The sequence below is a fragment of the Lates calcarifer genome, linkage group LG18 (genome assembly GCF_001640805.2).
Source record: "Lates calcarifer isolate ASB-BC8 linkage group LG18, TLL_Latcal_v3, whole genome shotgun sequence".
Classification (NCBI taxonomy): domain Eukaryota; kingdom Metazoa; phylum Chordata; class Actinopteri; family Centropomidae; genus Lates; species Lates calcarifer.
Genome location: NC_066850.1, coordinates 9656962 through 9676837, shown reverse-complemented (window position 1 = coordinate 9676837; position 19876 = coordinate 9656962). Strand labels below are relative to the sequence as shown.

The 19876-nt window shown below is 41.2% G+C and overlaps 1 protein-coding gene across 4 annotated transcripts; it reads left to right on the top strand.

The window, feature by feature from the left end:
* The first annotated feature begins 36 nt into the window (after positions 1-36).
* tulp3 (TUB like protein 3) lies at positions 37-19861 on the top strand. 4 transcript variants are annotated; one of them, XM_018680904.2, is made up of 14 exons: positions 37-152; positions 3903-3997; positions 5356-5496; positions 6759-6800; positions 9003-9054; positions 12952-13114; positions 13898-14152; positions 16916-17049; positions 17159-17350; positions 17452-17564; positions 17989-18106; positions 18194-18292; positions 18426-18597; positions 18770-19861. In XM_018680904.2, exons 2-14 carry the CDS (start codon positions 3942-3944, stop codon positions 18901-18903), a joined length of 1671 nt encoding a protein of 556 aa, XP_018536420.1. In that variant the 5' UTR covers positions 37-152; positions 3903-3941; the 3' UTR covers positions 18904-19861. The 4 variants fall into 4 exon arrangements, with proteins under 4 accessions (XP_018536420.1, XP_018536417.1, XP_018536418.1 ...); XM_018680901.2 differs by lacking the exon at positions 5356-5496; XM_018680902.2 differs by lacking the exons at positions 3903-3997; positions 5356-5496 and having other exon boundaries at positions 39-152.
* Positions 19862-19876: the final 15 nt, after the last annotated feature.

The window sequence follows — 19876 nt, the reverse complement described above, 5'->3', positions numbered from 1 at the left end:
TAGCAGACCAATAGCAACGTCAATTCTTAGTGTGTTCGGTAACTAAGGACCGAGCAACAAGAGTCCTCCCCAACAGCGTCCACAAAAAGTGTACTGCCGCACGAGGACCTTCCTTAGCAACCGTGGACAAACATGAGTTACTACAGCATAAGGTAAAATAAAAGATACAGTGCTTTGACGTTATGATCATATTTGTTCTATTTGGTCAAATGTGGAACGAGAAGCCAACCGGCGTGGCTGCCGTTTTCTTTTTACCCGAAAAACTTAACAGTCGCCCACAACTTTTATAAAGGCACCATTGCATTCAGCAGAGGCTGGGCTGAGGCAGCTAACGTTAGCTTCTAACGGTAATAAGCTAGCTACAACATTCCACAGCTGGAAGATGAAAACAAATGACAGTAACCGGGTCTGTTTTTCTCATTTCGACGATAAATGTTACTCCTTGAACGCTAAGCTTAGATAGCGAGCGGATACACGTAATGTTACAGCACACAATCGCTTCAGAGATTTCTGAACGTTTTAGCTGCACAGTAGAAAAGGAAAACATTCATCTTTAACCCCAAGAGGCTAACGTTATTAATATCAGTTTAGCTTTGCTCTCTGATAAATGTATTTGTCCTCTATCCTGATGGAAAGGAGCGATGACATAGAAACACAATGGACTTTAACAATAGTGGGCGACCACATCGTAGCTAATTCTTTAAAAAAAAACCATCCCATGTATGCTTTAGGTACATAACAGACAGTTACTCTTTGTTTATATAACCTCTTGAGAGTGTTTTTGTTACACATGTATGCACCACTGTATTTTGACGAGCGATGTCCTGCTGTATTTTCCTCGATACAATGTAGGTAAAGTCCACCCACCTCCCTAAATACGTAGAATTTAAACATAGGATGAATAGACGCAAATCCAGTACACTCTGTGTAATTACAGTGTATCTAAATGATTTGTATCACGATTCGTGGTCAGGCACTCAGCCTCTTCAGAGCTCTGACTAAGCTTGGCTTTGAATATAGGGAATGAGAAGCATAAGGAAAAAAAAACGTTTGCATGTCATGTTTGAACATGCCTTTCTGAAGCCTAAGGTAGTATTCATCTTCAGCACCCTAAATAAGCTATACAGCAACAGACATAATAACATAATAATTAATTAGTCAGTAAATGTAAAAAATATATTTTTTCTGACATGTATTCTTCATTTGAAAGTAACAGGAGGAACTGAATGTAAATATGTAGCAAAAGCTTGACAGCCACAGGCAGCCTCAGCATAGTGCACCATAGTGTTTCCTCTGATACCCACTCTGCCGGTCATGCAAACAGGTGCTGGGCAAAAGGGTCATACTGTATGTGTTTGTGCGTGTGCATGATGGAAGCAATTTCAAACACTGGAGTAGAGGTCTGTTTTCATTTTGCAGAGAGATAAAAATCAAAGCAGCTCCCACCCTTTCCTGTTACAGTGGCAGTCTGATTATTAGATTTTTGTCAGTTTGCAGACAAGGGCTGTCATTCAACACACAGACACATAATGCTGGAAAATGTGTTTTACAGTTACAGTGATGCTGAAAAATGTCTTAAATTGCCCGTTGCAGTACAAATAAGTAGGTTGTTTGCTTTATCCAGGATTATTCTTGTCATACTGTCTTTGTACTACATAAATCCATGATCTCAGTGGTGCCAGTCAGCGTTAGTTAATTCATGAGATAGAAAATGACTTGGCCTAGCTGCCACTCTGTTTATCTTTTCCCCAGATATCTAACAAGATTTTCAATTTTACACAGATAAAACTCTAGGCCTTGTAACTGTGTCAGTATAGTAATGTGAGACACAGCAATGGACTCATTCCTGAATAGCACACCAGCTGTGATGCACACAGTTTGTGTTAAAGTTCACAGATGTGTTACTCAGCATACTGATCAACCCTGAAAGACAACTGAAAACTGGCTTTGCTCTACTTCTTAATGCCTTTTTATTCATCTCTCTCAAATGTGTTAATTACTATTAGTATTAGTATTATTATTCCTTGTGGCAGGGTGTCACTGCAGATAACAGCATCACAAGTGTAATGCTGCAAAGACTGTTTACATGGGTGTAGTGTTGAATGTGGGAGTCTGATGATGTTTTTTTTTCCTTTGTTGCACTGCACTCACATTGCCTGACTGATGCACACACTGTAACCTACATGAGAATTGGGGCATCTGTTTTTAAATGACATGTAAAAAACTCGAGCTCAGTTGCTTTTCATTTATCTGTGGTTTACAGGAATTGTGAGCACAGTTGGAACATGTAGTTGACCAAACAGGGTTTAGCTGAACCTTTTAACTGTATAATGTGTCTAGCTCCCTTAAAAGGGAATTGGTATGACACTGAGATCAGCATGACTTCTTAGTTTAATATTGTAACACCATCGTTATAAATCAATCAATTAAACTAAATTCTCCACGAGGAAAGCGGTTGACCTCTGCAGCTACAAGCATGGTTTGTGGTTGAGATGCGATTTACTGATGTTGTCCAGTGGATTCCAAACACATACGGCCCAGATGGCCTGAGTAATACACTCTGTTTCTCATGTGTTGAGAGATTGAAAAAAACATTTCTGGTATTTGTAATGGACTCACTTTCCTCTTTTTGAATGCTACTGCATTACATACATTTTTACTAAAGTTAGAGTTTCTGTTGTATGTTCATGATGAATCTTAGAGTTTGCATGTGGCATTATTATTGCAGAATGGCTACCTCTACCATGAGAAGACAAACATTCAACGGACAGCAGCTTATATTTCTTTAAAGCTGCCTCAACAAAATAAAGCATCATTGTAGAGTCATGAGTGGAGTGTCTCCCTTCAGGTCCCCAAGGGAGATAGTATTATTATCTCTTGTAGCACATTTCCATCATTTGTTGTGAGCTCAATAATTACTCCCTCTGGTGAATAATTCCCATGCTTATCATCCATTGACTTATATGCAATTTTACTGTTTGTCTGTTGTCTCTCAGGACAAACATACACAAACACACTTAATTTTCTCTGTTCTTTTCTCTCTCTTGCCCTTGCAAATAGGCATAGGAAAAAAAACAATTGGGAGGCTCTGGTCTCCTAGCAACTAGATTAAGTTCCCCACACCGTGTCTGTTTTTAGACATGGTAATCTATAGGTTTCAGTTTATTGAGTTACCTTTTAAAATCAGTATGCACTTTTAACTATTGTTATGGGGAACACAGACTGGAATATCTTAGTCATATGCTGACAGTGGAATACAGAATAATCCAGTAATTTCTTAGAAGAGATCTGGGCTATTTAAAGCTTAATAAATTCCCATTATTGCATATATAACTCAGACGCCAGACAGAATGTGCATCTGTGGTTTGATATATGCCCCCCACCCCCCACCCAGTGAGTCAGAGGAAATGGGCTGCGACTGATTGCTGAGTCTTTCAGAAAGTTACTGGAAAGTAGTCGGGTTGTAAATATAGGACCTTAGGTCAAATTAGTCTGACTGATATTTTTAGAAATATTGGGAAAGAGTGGTTTTATGTCATACTCCAGCTGCTTACCTCTTCTTTTATAGTGTCAAGCCACGTTTAAGTAACTTTGCTGAAGTTGCATTCAGACTTTTCTTTGTTAAGGCTGATGAGACGATATGCTAGCATTTGGGCCTGACACTTTCATACCTATCCCTAGTGCGTTGCCTTAAGTGTGAAGTCATGGTAACAGCTCCAAGCCTCCCGACCTCAGTCTGCCTCAGCACTGGTAGATGTCACTCCCCTGGGTGGGACATAGCTACTCTTTCTCAGTGACATAATAGCAGAGATCTTGGAGCTTGTCTGCAGGGCTGACTGCTGGGTAGGACTGCACAGTAACCCTGAGCTCCAGTGTAAATGAATATTTTTGTGATACTGTAGATAGGAGAGCCCTGGACTAGCATTCCTGCAGCTGCATCCATGGACACTGTTAAGAATGGGGGAGCTCAGCCTGTCTACAGTCGCTGGTCATACAGGTAGCTGCACACGTACATACAGTATATAATAATCTTTGTGGTAGAAGTTGTTGCTTGTTAATAGCCTTTCTGTTGTTTGTCCTTCAAGACTCACAATTTGTTTGTTCAGGTAGAACAGTTAACTCCATCATCGACACATGCACACATGGACATACATTTTGGCTTTATTTCTTTAAGCTGTATTGGGTTTTCAGGATGGAGGCTATTCCAGGATGGAGGTTAGAACCACTATAATGTTTCTTCCAGTCACTCCATCTCTCAAGCCAGCTGAATGGCTGACCTGCAGTCAAAGATGTGTGTCTTGCTCATGTTTCTGCCACCATGTCTTTACTTATTCAGAGCATCAGGCTGCGACTGTGTGCGCTGTAACCAGAGTTGGTGATTTGTGTGTGTGTCTGTCCAACTTTTTTTTTTAATATGCTGTTGGCTGCGTGACTGGAACACTGATATCACTCAACTCACATGTAACTAAGTATGCACTCAGAATATCCATCCAACTGATTACTAAAACAGCTGAAATGACTTTGACTCTTAGATTCACAGCATTTTCTTTGTCAAGGTTCAGCGATGTCTAGAATCTATGATCACCTATGTACTGCTTTTAGCGTCTTGCCTTCATTAGTGATCCAGTTTGGGAGAAGTTCATTTCATTTGGAAATGCTTGGGGCGGCCATGTTAAGTTTTCCTCTCTCATATAAAAGAATGGTATCTAACTGAAAGAAGAAGATAATAGTTGTCATCAGATCCTTGTTCCACATCTCTTGACGCTGTTTAACAGTAAAAGCCAGACGTGTTAAAGGAGCAGTTCAGCATTTTTGAGAAATGCACTTAAAGAGTGAGACATTGCATTTCTTTGCTTTCTTCCAGAGAGTGAGATGAGGTGATCAACATTAAACTTAAAGCTTTAAATAAACAATAATGAAAACAATTGCTGAGTTTTTTGTTGATTTGCTAATTTATTAATCCACTGATTGTTTTTGCTTTACTTTTATCTATACGTCTTTCACGTCCAGCACATGAACATGATCAGTCTTGCTTGAATAATCTCTATTAAACAGGAATGTAAAAATGACTTATTGTAGTTTCAGGAGAGGTTACACATCATAACTATTTCTGGTGAACAACATCTGAGTGCACTGACTTTGACTTTTGGCTTTACAGAGTCTTTGGTGTGCCTGTACAGAGACATGCACTAAAACCTACAGCTGCAGATGCTGCGTAGATGTAGACATCGTTCACTAGTGAACAATTTACCTTCCTTCCTGCCCTCCTCAGAGTGGATGCACACTTAGCTTAGAATGTAGATTCTGAGTTTTACTCATCTTTTTTTAAGGGTATTTCTGCTTTATTTTTGACAGCAATAGTGCAGAGAGACAGGAAAGGCAGGGAAGAGAGAGAGGGGATGAAATGCAGCAAGGGGCCCGGGGTGCTGGATCCAAACCCGGGCCGCTGCAGAAAGGACTCAGCCTTAGAATATGGTATATAGCATGCTTAACCAGGTGAGCTACCCCTACAAGTGAGCTGTTTAGGTGAAAAACTAAAGCCCACCAGAGACTGCCTGGCCTGGCAGATAATCTACTTGTCCCTCTTTCGCGCATGTATTTTGGTATAATTTTTCCCTCTCTGGTAACCACACGTCTGAGCCACAGGGAATTAAGTATTTAATTTTATCAGGCCTCATTTTATTCTGTATCCTCCCTAAGTTGGAAATTGCCTGTGGCAGAAATTATGTTACGCTCATTCAACTTCCAAATTTCTTTTTGAAGTGGCAAAGTGGAAAGTTTTTAATTAAAATTAACAACAGACAAAATGGACTGTGTTCCGATTATAAGATCCCTCTGGTTAATGGCATGCAATTTTTTAATAGCTTTGATACTGCCATCTGAAAAGAAAAAAAAGTCACTGGTCAGCTTGTCCTTTTTTGTACTCTGAATTAGCAGTGGCCTGATAGACAGTCATTATCATTTCATTACTCATAGCATTCATAGCATTAAAATCACAGTAGGTCTGAATAAATATTCAGATTTTTATGTGCAGCTCAAAAACAATTACACACCTTGGCACAGCCCTCCCTCTGCCACTCACTAAATCTTTACAGCACAGTGCTAAGGCGTCCAATTACAGTGAAGCTGTACTGAGCTGGCTGCGGGTTTTTAATCAATGCTGGTGGAGGTGCGCTGTTGACGGAGCCGAAATCTCCATGGTTACCTCGGTCTGACACACAAGGAAGGGACAACAGTGCCGTGTCCTTCTCTTGTCACCCAAGCTGTGACGGACTGATGAAACATTGATCACTCACAGCTGTGATGAGGCACCTTCTAAGTGTGTTTGTGTGGGTTTCGTGTCCGTGTGTCCCTGTATGTGTGTGTGTGTGTTTGCATATGCGTTTTTCCAAGAACATTCGTGGCAGAGGACATTCTGTTGAGCCCCAGCAGATTGAAGTCTTTATGCTAATACTCTGAGGGATTTTGTCTTTTATTTTGACTTGCACCTGCTGTATGACCGTCCACTGACTTTATTATCAGCTTCCTTGACTTTATATGATGATCACTGTCCACTGAAGTAAAACCTCTGTTATTAAACAGATGGCAGTAGCTTCTTTGTTGAATTCAAGCATTAAAAAAATCAATAATATGAAATATGGGTTATTATTCATATCCCATAGATTTCTGATCTTGTTGTTAATTTGTTTCACTCTTTTATTCTCGGCATGTCTGGTGCTTTTGGCTGCCTCGGTGTCAAATCACCATTTCCCCCGAAGACCCTCCAGCTCTGCCAGCTTCTCCTCCAACTCAACAGCAAGGTAAACAGTAATACACACTGCAAAACACACACACACATACAAACACTTTTCTTTTTCACATCTGTCAGCTGAATTACCTGAGGGACAGAAGGGTGGGTTGAATTCCTGCTGTTTTAATTAAAGATCATCGTAGATTTATAGCTTTGGTGTCTGTGAAAACAGTGTTTTTTTCTATGTGCACAGGGCTGCAAGTAACAATTATTTTCTTAATCGATTAATATGCAGATTATTTCCTCAGTTGATTAAGGTCCGTAAAGTTCTAGAAAAAAGGGAAAATTCCCTCTAATTTCTCCAAGATAATGTCAACTGCTTTTTTTGACTTATCACATTTTTGAACATATGGCAATCCAAGTGCTTCATGACATGTCATAGACTGTTTCATCAGTTATGATTGCTCTCTAGGCTACTAACAAACTTAATGTGCTTCATCATGCGAGTGACATGTCTTTATCTGGGAAAACATTTTTAAAAGTGCCCTGAAGCACAGTTTAATCACAATATTCAAACAAAGATTGCCTCAGGGACATACTGCAGCACCACTACAACAGAGAGATTGTGTCGGAGGTTGAAAACATCAGGGAAAATCTCATCGAAATGTAGAGGGTGTGTCTTCAGTCATTAATCAGACTATGCTCTGTACCATGGTAACGGCAATATTAATGGTACAGACCAGTGGGAAATCTAAGTAAACATTTTCATCATAGTTATTTATGCCTCAGTCTTATTATTGGATAATCACATTAGTTTGAGACAAACTGTGCAGATCTGTCAGGCCCTGGCTAAAAGCCATTCTGGTAGATGTTACTTAACTTAAAGTCTCAAGCCTCTACAGCCCATGCAACACACGGTGGTGGCCTCTCCAGGGTCTTGCTGTTCACTTCACCTGCACAACTTTCGCTCATCTCTTCCTCACCATATTAATGACAGTCCTGTACGTGTAGTTAACAACTATCATCCTCCACTCTCTAGCCCTTCTCTCTGTCACCAGCACCTGTTCTCAGGTGCCATATACGGGCTCCCAGGGGACTCCATCTGTTTGCCATTGTGAGAGATACTAGGGATTTACGAGTAATAATATGAAGCACAGGTGGGAGATGACTAATGTTGAAGCAGAATGTACATGATCACGATTCAAGCCCATGATTGTGTTAATTGTTACTCTGTGGGTTTGATAATAGTGGAGCAGGCTTTATTAAAGCACTTGTGCGCTTCTTGGTATATAATGAGTTTCTGGCGCTCGTCACCATTTGCTATGCAGTGACTGTCCTTCAAAGAGCAGCTGTAATGCCAGCCTGCATTGGGCTGGAGGTCCTTAAGTAGCTTGTGTTATCACCTACACACTAGAGCTGTGGAAAGGATGTGAGAGCGACTGAGGGGGATGGAAATAGGGAGCGAGGATGAGTGAGTCAGATTTCTGATGAGCTTACCTGATGGAGGAGATAGACAGGGTGATTTGAAGACTTTTCATTCTATACCCTTAATCCGTCTCTATAAAAAACTCATTTCAGCCCAGCAGAACATGTAATATTTAAAGATTTACCTGACAGGGAAAGATGGATAATAGGAGAAATGGAGTCAACGATCCACACCTTAAATCAACCCTGTATGGCGGACTTGTGTGTGCGTGTTTGACAAAGAGACAGGAGTGGAGATCCTGTTGGTCTCTGACTCAGACACTGACAGTACAGACTCCTGCTGTTGCCCTTCTCTCTCCTCACTGTAGCCAAGCAACATGGGCCCAGTCCCTTCAGATAGGAGTCCGGGGTAAATGCCCTGAGGACCCGAGTGCAAGGCGTTCTCTCAGCTGGAGCTTTGTCCTTCTTTTTCTTGTTTTCTTTCTCTTTCTTGTGCAACCTCGCTTTTCTTTTTTCTTTCTTAAATTTTCACACTAAGTGTCTGCTCGGTCATTGTTTGGGTTTAAGTTTTAGTCTAATGTAGGGTCACTGTTTGGGGTTTTAATTATACTATAGGCTAGATATTTAATTCTCTATACATTGCTGAATTAGCCTTTTAAATCTGCCACTACTGTGACTAAAACCTTTTTAATTCTTTAAATGGTTTATTTCATAGAAGACCATACAGGATAAAAAGCAGTGGTGCCCTCTACTGGTTTCAGTAGGAAAATCTAATTCAGTTTGATGGTTATAGAGATTAATGTGTGAAATCTCTAACTCTTCTTAATGTTTCCTCTCTTCTCTGTAGTGGCATCGAAGATGACGGTGTCAGTCTAATGCAGCAGAAGCTTGAAAAACAGGTAGGAAACCGAACTTCATTCACAAGCAAACACAAACAGCTCGCTTTTTACATTTTATTCTTCTGTTGTTTGTTTCTCTTCGTCATTTTCTCATTTTCAAGACTTTGGTGTCTCTGCTCTTTTGTCACTGCACTTTCAAAGACCAACCGGTGTAGTTCACAGCCGTTCTACAGCTTTAGTCTGGTTAAGCCCTGTAACTCACACAAAAATTATGTTTTAGGTTCATTGCTAACCTCTGTTGTATTTAAGCACCTGCTAAGATTTTGCATAATACTTGTAAATGAAAGGGCTGAGATAGCCTTGTTGTTTCTCTGTTGTCACCATGGGGCGCCTGCTGTTGGCAAGAGCAGCTTCAACATCATGCAGCGGTGTGCAATTTAGTGATTAATGTTGAAACAGGAAATCTCCTGTTTTTCACCTGCTCAGTCACTTGGAATTTTAATGCTCACTTACTCCCGAGGCTTGTTTCCTTTTGTCACCCATTACCTGACATAGCCCTTCCTCTGTCACACATTTGTACCTTTTTCATCCTTTCCTCCCGAGGCTCTGTGAGACACTTTATCCCAAAAACCTTGCTGTAGAGCTGCGGTGTCGAGCTTTGATTAAAGCTGGAAGCCGTGCACCACTATCTCACACATTAGGCAGAAAGACACAGGAGGGCCAGATTGGTGAGTTCAAAGAGAGAGAGGAGGATTTAGTGTGGGGCGCCTGGCTTTGTGTGTGTGTAAGTGTGTGTGTGTGTGTCCCGTTGTCCCACTGTGGCTCAGTTGTGCCGCACACTTTCAGCTGAGTCCAAACAGCCTCACTGAGAGTCTCCCTGCCTTACATAACTCATGAGGACAAACTCACATGCACTTATGCCCAGAGGGGGATCAGATGCAGGTTATGGAAAATATGAAAAATGTATTTTATTGAACAGTAAAACCTATATCCACATTTTCACCGTGTTTCTACTCAATTTATCATTTCTCCCTTTATTTCAAATAGTCACATGAAAACCATTCAGACAGTAATTCCAGGAGCAGTGTGACTGTGACCGTATCTCACTTGGAGCGTACCTCACAAGCCCCCCCCCCACCTCTATCTCTCTCTCCTGCTGGAGCGCTAATGACTACTGATTCAGTTAGCAACGGTGACCGCGTACACACACACACACACAAACACACGTACACACACTCTGGCGCGCAGTGTTTGGCGGAGCGACAGACCCTTTTCTGCCAGAGGACCACATAGTGCAGAGGAGGCTGTCGGTTTATTGATCTTCAAACTCAGCTCCAGAGGAGGAATGAGGGACAGGGAGACGGAGTCAAGCCCAGGAGGAATGCTACTGTTTGGAGGGGAACATAGCTTCATCTGACCTCAAGACTAATGGGACCTGTAGTGTTAGCTCTGTAGTGAAACTTGTGAACTTGGGCCAACGCTTGTTCAGGATGTCAATGGAACGGGTTTGTAACTTTTAATATTTCTCTTTCTGATATATTTTCGTTGCTTGTCTGTCTCAGGAGAACAGTTTGTATGAGATAAAGATTCATACTCCTGTCTGAACGGAACGAGAAATCCAGACAAAACTGACAAAACCTATTAATATCCAACAGTAACAGTACTCAACTTTAACTTAAACTTCTCTGTGTGAGTTTTGCATGGCCTCATTTTTTATGTCATGTAGCTTATACCGTATTATTGTTGGCAGATTGTTTGCAAGGACGCAGTATGTTTAAGTCTCCTCCACTTCTCCCATGTTTTGGCAGCCAAAAGGAAGGACTGTAAAAGCACAAATGAAGTCACATCCTGGTCTGAAAATGCCAAGCACCAAGTCTTTACAAAAGACGAGAATATTACAATAGACTGGCTTAAAATAGCACACTGGGAGGCAAGACAAAACATACTGGTCAAATGTTGATTGTTTGAAGAATTAATCCAGTGTGTAGGCTTACAATGCAGGTAATTTTAAAAGGTCATTTTCCATTCCAAAACACACCAACTGAATCTAGCTGATAACAGACCATAAAATTTGGGAGGAAATTTGTAACCACCAAGAAAAAAATTGAAGAAACATTTCAGTTTTCACATTAGCAGTCTTCTGTTTTTTTCTTCCCATCACCATTTAAATGCTTCCTGAAATTTGGCAGTATTTCAACATTCATTTATTAGACTATGATGATGATTATGATAATCCTGCTCTATGTTTTATTCATTTGTCGCCTTTATTTATAACCATAAAGAGAGCATGCAAATCCTGGTCCTCTTAAAGCATGGTCCTTTGAAATGATAACAAATCTGGGTCTGGATTATAAAGCTCCCAGACATGACCTTGTACATTGAACAACTATTCAGTAATAGTCTCTCTCTGACTTAAATATATATATATATTTTTTTTTTTACTTATTTCCTTTGTTACCTCTTCTGTGTTGCTAATTATCCCATCTGTTGTCAGTGCACTGTGCCTCTCTACACTTGTGGAGGTTGTTTTTTGTTCTATTCACATTAATCCAGTTTTTTGCTCATAAGTCATAAGAGTGGTAGCAGATGTCGCTGTGGTTGCACAGAGGGGAGGAAACAGTGAGACAGATTTCTTAGGAGACATTTTCTGAACTCCAGCACAATGACTGGTGAGTTCTGAAAGCTTTTTTAGTCTGACAAATATGAGACAGGGCCTCCTAGTATCTTCCAGCTCACTAAACAGCATCACTAAACAGGGCTTGTTGTTTTGCATTTGATGCGCTAATTAACGCGCTTGCGTAATCGCATTGGCTGCCCTGACCACAGAGACTGGAGCTCAGGGGGAGAGAATACAACATGACCAGAGCACATTTTCAACAAACTCATCGTGCACCATATCACAGTTCCTAAAATTAGCATAGCAACCTTGTCATCAGGAAAAGGGGAAAAAACTTAATGTCGCTTGTCACATTTTGACGATCCAGAGAGACCAAATCCTTGTGGAATGTTAGTCAATCTTCAATATAATACAGCAGGCAGCACTACTCTCACAGTGCCCATTCTTCTGGCTATTCAGTGAACCTATTCAGTGCACACAGGAGCCTTGGCATGATTTTTGAGTTTTATCATGGCTTTATTTTTCCCCTTTTCTTTTAGCTTCACTCTTAAGGTTATTCTTCCGTTGTGTGAGTCCCCCAGTGTTCACAAAACAACATCTGTACTGTCTGTCTGCGTTGTCCATGCAGTGTAAGTGTTGATCAAAAAATTAATCTAAATAAAAGGATTTTCAGTATTGTACATCTTGAAAGGATTTTTCAAGGTTGCCATTTCTATTATGTGAAATATTTATACTTTGAGGCACTTATTCATCATGTAGCTATGCAAGATTTATTCTGCTGCCTAACAGGTCTAGACAGGATGTCATTCTCTTTCCTCTTACTGTAGCACCAGGTTTATAAAAAGTGTATATTGTATCGTTGTGTGACTAAATGACTTGTCAATTCAGATTGGCTCATGAGATGGCGGTGTTGGTCTGTTGGCTCAACACTTTGCTCCATAGTAAAATCTTAAGAAGTACTGGATGGATTTCTATCAAATTCATGGTCCTCAGAGGATAAATGACTTTGATGAAAAATGTTCATGTGATCAATACTTCAGTTTATGATGAGACTCTAAGAATAATAATCAAAATCCCATCAGCCTCAGTGCCTTTTCCAAGGATTTAATCTTTAATCGTATCCTCCAGGGTGTTTGCTGTACCTTCAGACAGGCACAGGTTGTAACTTATCATGCGTACTAATGTAATTACCCTCAGCTCACAGAATTGATGTTTTCCTGCACTCTCTTGTATTATTCAGTAGACGACTGTTATTATGTATAGGGTGATTTTCCAGCCACATTGCCATAGAATATAGAATAAAGTTTGACGGCATTTCTGTTCCCATGTTTGGTCCACAGAGGGCGTTGCTGGAACAGAAGCAGCGGAGGAGGCGTCAAGAACCTCTGATGGTCCAACCCAACACAGAGGCCCGGCCCCGTCGCTCCAGGACACGACGCGGTGAGGAGCAGGCCCCGCTGGTGGAGTCTCAACTCAGCATCATCAATGATGTCATCATGGATGGTGAGGGAACGCTGGAACTCATCATCAAAACATCCCCTCCTGTTTTTTTAGTTGCATTACATCTGTATAACTCATGAAGAATATTTTTTGTTAGGCTGTGTAAAAGCACAAAGCACTATTTGCATAAAGAGGTGGGCATTAAAAAAATAATAAGTAGGCTACATTCTTATTTACAATGTGAAACAGACAATAACAGGCAATAATTACATCATGCTCCATCTCTTAAGACTTGATGTGCTCCATTTTGCACCTTGTTGCTATTGCATCATTGCTATTGCAATAATTAGTACTATCTCAATAACAGTACTTTTGACATTCAGCTCAGTTAAGTTTTCACACTGGGAGAGATTTATCTCAATATTTTATACCCATGAGAACTGACCACAGTACAGTGACTCTGAGAGACTATAAAACACTATAATCAAATTCACTCTCACTCTGCAGGTAGAGCTAATTTTATGTGCCAGTTAAAGAAAAATCAAAGCAGAAAGCTCACAGCACACCTCCATTTGTGCTGCAGAAAGACGTAATAAGGAAGTACTACATACACAGGAGTGCATGTGGCACTGTTTAGAGATATGTGACACCAATCATCTATTAGGTACCTGACACAACAACACCCCAGGCAAGCCTTTAGCGAATTAAACTAGTGTAGCTTTTCAGTCACAGCAGTGACTTATGTCCAGCTCTGACACAGACAGTTGTGTGTAATTAGCACAATATGAGAACATTAACAACTAATGTTACATCTACCTGACTTGCAACTGTTTTCGCTTACTGTAGGTATTGACGGCCCAGCCGCCTTCATGGGCTCAGAAGCCCCTGATCTAGGGATGAAAATCCAAATCCTGTCGGTGAGCCAGTCCCAGCCCCAGCCCCAGTCCCAGTCCCAGTCCCAGCCCCAGCTCCAGTCCCAGTCTCAGTTTCAGCTTCAGTCTCAGCCACAGTCCCCTCCTGCTGAGGAGCCTGAGAGAGATGGAGACACTGAGTCGTTGCTAGAGCCCAAAACAGATATCCATGAGCTACTGCAGAAACAAGGTGAGTCCTGCAGAGTTTAGCACCTGGACTTTAGACAAAGGTTCAGATTACATGATGTAGACATTGTCAGTACATATGTTATATAATGTAGTAGTTGCAGTTTAATCATTGCTTCGGGATGAAAAGGAACACCTAACTAAAATATTTAATGTTTGCATCTTATGCCACATCCAGACAGACATTTGAAAACAGTTCAAGGACCTGTATTGCAGGGGGTGTGTTGTTTCATGTCCCAGTGAGACAGTGAAATATGATCTGGGAAGTTCAGTTGGAGTTGCGCTTGCATGCGCACTTGCGTGTGATTGGCCAAGGTAGCACCTTGCTGGATGACGCCATGCTGCGTTGCAGAAAAAGTTGAATTGGGTTCAACTCGTTTGCTGCACGACACATCGTTGTTTTGTTACTGTGCTATCGCTTGGTCTCATTCCCAGGCTTTACAGACAACACAAGGACAGTGTGATATGAGGTGGACAAAGCAAGAATAAAATATAAACACTCAAGAGGAAGTTGTTCAGATCAGGATGACAGCCATTCAGATAAATTGTCATGGGTGTTTTTTTTTAGCATTACTCTACCTTTTGTTAATATAATTACAGTTCTTTAAACCTCTCCAGATTAGTAGCTATTGTTAAACAAAGTCAGACTTTTTGACATCTGAAGCATTCTCCTGCTGCAATATAGAATAGGGATGCAGACAATGGTGTGATTGATGGGGACGCAGTGAGAAATGGGTCATTTAATAATAGGCCAGAATACTGTTCACACTGCAGTGCTCATCTATGGCATCATTATTGCTACTGCCACCCACCCACACTCACCACCCAGCTGGCAGCGATTTATAAAGTTACTGGAAGGTATATTAAAATCTAGCCTGGAAGTGGGCTGTGGCTCTTTTTTAGTCTACTTGCCATTGTAGGGCAAAAACTAGTTCATCAATCAAAAACCATTAAAAAGGCTGAAACTGGTGTCATACAATGTTGGTATTGTTGAAGCACTTTGCCAGTTAGAGTTGTATCCAAAGGCTGAAGATATGAATTGTGCAGACTGTTGATATCTTTGTTCAGATTTTATTGTGGGTCAAATGAAACAAAAGCTGCTCTAGTTATCATATCTTTCTCTGGGCTTTAATGTGATGTGATGCTGCAGAAGAAAATGTCATTGTCCCTTTCAATAATGCAAGGCCTCATTGTTAATGTCAGCCCAGCTTAGCATAGCAATATGTCCTCAGGAGTTCCAGCAGGTATTTTTGGCTTCCTGTCCTTGCATATTACCCTAACCCCTGAGGAAATGGGAGAAATAGAAAAAAATGAGGTACATTCATATTTGATCAGCTCATTCAGTCAAACTCTGTATTTTTAGCTGTGAACTCTAGTTTTTCTAATATTCTTGTCCTCCTCTGTGATAATCATATGTGGATGTGTATCTTATTTTGGTTTTGTTTAGTAGGTCGTTGGTTAGCCTATTATGAGTCCTCACTGACATTTCCAGATGGTTGATTTCATAAGCCACCGGCTCACACAACTTTGTTTGGTGTTTTAATTGGAGCCCTGGAGTCAGTGTTAGAGGGATGCTAACATTTGCAATCTGTATTTCATGATGATTCGTACTTTCTCCCAGGGATAGCTGCATATCCAGGGTTCATCTCATGTAAATACCCCAGTATAAATATTGTGTTTGGCTGTGTTGTGTGCTGCATTATTCACCTCGTTCAATACGCGAAAAGGCCAATGTCTTCCCATCCCTACCTCAGTCTAATCTGCTAAAGGTATGTTGGCCCTGGTGACTGCTAGCAGGAGGAAGTGGCAGAGATGTCTGGGGTCAAATGTAAACACATCTTAAAACACTGCAAAGTTCTGGATGACACAGTCTCCCCTGCTTACTGAGTTTGTTTCCATGCCAGTGGACCGCTGTCGCCTTCTGACAGCACATACAAATGGACCTTAGCTGCAGCTGAGAGTTTGCACCCCGGCTTATAAATCCAATTATCAATGAAGAGACAGATGTCTCAAGCAGTCGAGACTGGCTGCAGTCAGCCAGGCTCATTTTACATCTGCATGGCTGTATGACCTCACAGAGCTGTCTCTGCATAAGCACATATATGCAAGCCATGGCGGGACGTCAGCCTCATCTCTTGACATTAAACTCACCCTTGCAGAAACTGACTAATAAAAAGATGCATTGGCTGTGACAGGTAGGGCTTCAGCTGAGGCCACTGGCCAAATGTGGCCTTTTGGTAGGGTGAGCAGGGCATAACTGAATTATCACATTGTTCAGTTTGATAGAAAGCGATTTTAAGATGGCTCAGTTGGATTTACAAGTAGAACTAAATGTTTCACTTTTCACTTTTTTTGCTGTTAGGGAGCTGAAATCAGTCTGTCTTGTGTAAAAGAAATACCTATCTAAATATTTCAGAGAAATATAAAAAGGAGTGATTCTAGCTCTATAATGTATTATTTTTTTGCTTCAAGTATTTCTTGACTATTGCATCAGTGCTTGAGAAATTTGTCGTCACATATCAAAGACCCCAGATGAACCGAAAAACTTGAAAATACACCTTAGGGACAATTTTGTACCAAAACTAAAGAAACCCCTGGGAAGAAATAAAATGAAGTCTTTGAGATTTCTTTGTAGTTTGGGATATGCACAGAGCCTCTGGGAATCCTTTTCCTCCTCTGTCGTGTGTAAATAAGCTTCCCAGCAGGAAAATGGTAAAGACCTTCGTGTATCCTTAAAGTGCTCTCACACTCTCTGCCTCCTCACCAGGTCTGTCTGGCAGTATGAACTTCGATGAAGCCAGCGAGCACGAGGACGATGCAGAGGAAGAGCGGACTCGTTCTTTGTCCCCTCACACAGACACCACCAGGCCTGCCTCTGCTGCCAGTGGCAAGGATGCTTCAGTGAGTAGCCCAGTAAATTTACTCACAAAGACGCCTCTAATATAGTCTGCATAATCCCAGTCCCGTCCAGGAGTTATCCTCATTTAAGTTCACGTATCCCACTACCCAGGAGGTCGTAACCCCAGGATCACCCACAGCAGAGAGCTCACTAATTGATGTCGCCAATCTGGAGGAGTTTGTCCTGCGTCCAGCTCCACGTGGCGTCACCGTTAAATGTCGAATCACTCGGGACAAGAAGGGTATGGACCGCGGCCTCTACCCCACCTACTTCATGCACATGGAGAGGGAGGATGGCAAGAGGGTGAGTGTTTGAGACATAAATGGAAGGTGTGTCTCAAACTTTTTTTCACTTAAGGACATAATACTTGTTTTAAAACTAAAGGCAAATCTCTCTGTTTCCAGGTATTTCTGCTGGCAGGAAGGAAGAGGAAGAAGAGCAAGACGTCCAACTACCTTATCTCAGTAGATGCCACTGATCTGTCACGAGAGGGAGAGAGCTTCATCGGTAAACTGAGGTATAATCATACGCCCTCTTAGATTCACCTTTTATTATAGCAGCTAAAATCTGCCTAAAACCCTCTTGAATATCTTGGTAAAGTATTTCATGTTTTTTGTACATGCTCACATTTTGTGCTTATTGCATGAAACAATTTAAACAACCCACATGTATGTGATAAATAGCTGCATTAGCCTGAGCTATGAGCATATTATATAACTGCAGCTTTCAGACACTTAGCAACAACTCTTAGTAATTGCTGCGATTACCTTAAACTAGGCCAAGGTGTAAAATTGCACCTTTTAGCAGTTATGTTTGGTTGGTTTTAAGAAAAGCTGAGCACAGCAAGCCACTCCACACAACTCAGACGTTAGAAAATGCTGTCAGCAGGCAAAAAATGTGAAGTGCTAACAGCATTTCATCACCGGTGTGTACTCTCACAGGTCCAACCTCATGGGCACCAAATTCACGGTGTACGACAACGGCACCAACCCCTGCAAAAACCCCGGGGCTCTGCTGGAGGAGAGCAACACACGACAGGAACTGGCTGCCATCTGCTATGTGAGTGACTGACAGAGACAAGCCATGTGTTTAGCGTGTCTCCTCGTTCATTATATTAAGTGTAACTGTGGGTGTACCATTTGGCAGGAAACCAACGTGCTGGGATTCAAAGGACCACGTAAAATGACTGTAATCATCCCCGGCATGAACATGAATTTTGAAAGAGTCCCTGTAAGACCTCAAAATGTGAGTGCAATGGCCCTGTAATGTCCTTATTTCCAGCTTGACTTAAAGACACCATTAGGACTATGCATTATTTTGTGCAGGCTATACAAATATGTCTATACCTTGTTTCATAATCAGTATGTTTGTATGACAGGAGCAGGAGAGCCTCCTCAGCAGGTGGCAGAATCACTCACTGGACAACCTGATAGAGCTGCACAACAAGGCCCCTGTGTGGAATGATGACACCCAGTCTTATGTGCTCAACTTCCACGGCCGGGTCACTCAAGCTTCAGTCAAAAACTTTCAAATAGTTCACGACAACGACCGTGAGTATCTCTTCTTTTCTTCATGTTTACACTCCTTTTACACCATCTCTTTGTTGCTGAGCACTTTGCTTGGTGCCCTGCATAAATTAGCCATTCACTATTCACTATGTCTTATCCTCTCATGACATATTTCCTGCACTGTTCTGATTGACTCTGTTTCCCCACACTGTAGCGGACTACATTGTCATGCAGTTCGGCAGAGTGGCTGAAGACATCTTCACTCTGGACTACAACTATCCCATGTGCGCTCTTCAAGCCTTTGCCATCGGCTTGTCGAGCTTTGACAGCAAGTTGGCCTGTGAATGAGCCGCCGGTTTTACTTCCACGCCCACACCTTCTTCCTGCCTATCCTCAAATCTCTTCTCACGAGATTATGACAGCAACACTGCTTACAGCATCAGAAATCTGTCCACACTGATGAAAATAAACACCTATGAGACTGAGATAAGGACGTGCGTCAGAGGTGCTCTGTTGGCAGATCCAACAACTCTCTTGGTTCCTTTCTTTTTTAAATGCAATTTTACCATCACTTCAATATGAGTTCTAATATATATATATGTATGTACGCATGTATACAAACTAAAAGGGAAAAAACAAATCAAAACACATGGATCTCATCTGTGACAGAGAGGTGCTCTTCTTAGACACCCAGTGCAGAAAGATCTGATGTTAAATGTACGGCCCTGTATAAAGATATGTGATCTGTGTATTAATCTTGTATTTTCTGTTGCTTCGGTTGCCTTTAAATGTCATTTCAGTCAGTGTTTTTGGCCACTAATGGGGCATATCTGTAAGAATTCTAATGTCCGCTGAGATATCACTACAAAGCATAAACCATTTTGAATTTCACAACAATAAGGCCTTTCCTCTGGCGCCACCCGCTGGCCAAACGTTAGATTATTGTTTTTTTGTCCTGTCGTGTAATGAGCCTTGCAGTCTCGCCACTAGTGCGGCTACAGAACTTTTAATCTTGTTTACATCTTCGCATGTGACTGTATGATTTAATCTGCCATCTACTAATTTTGACATCTTTCTTTATTATCATGTTGTCCTCCATCTTTTTTATTCTCATGTGGAAGGTGCATTATACAGAACTGAGCTGTCTTATGGTTTTTGTGTTTTTTTGTGATTAAGTGTAATTTTTATCTTGTGGCTGTGATTTTTCTTTGTCTTAAAGATAAGTTGGATTACCATGAAAAAGAAAACAAATGCAGGAATTGCACATTTTAAGAGAAAAGAAATACATATTGTATATAAAAGACAAGGTAATGCCTTCTTA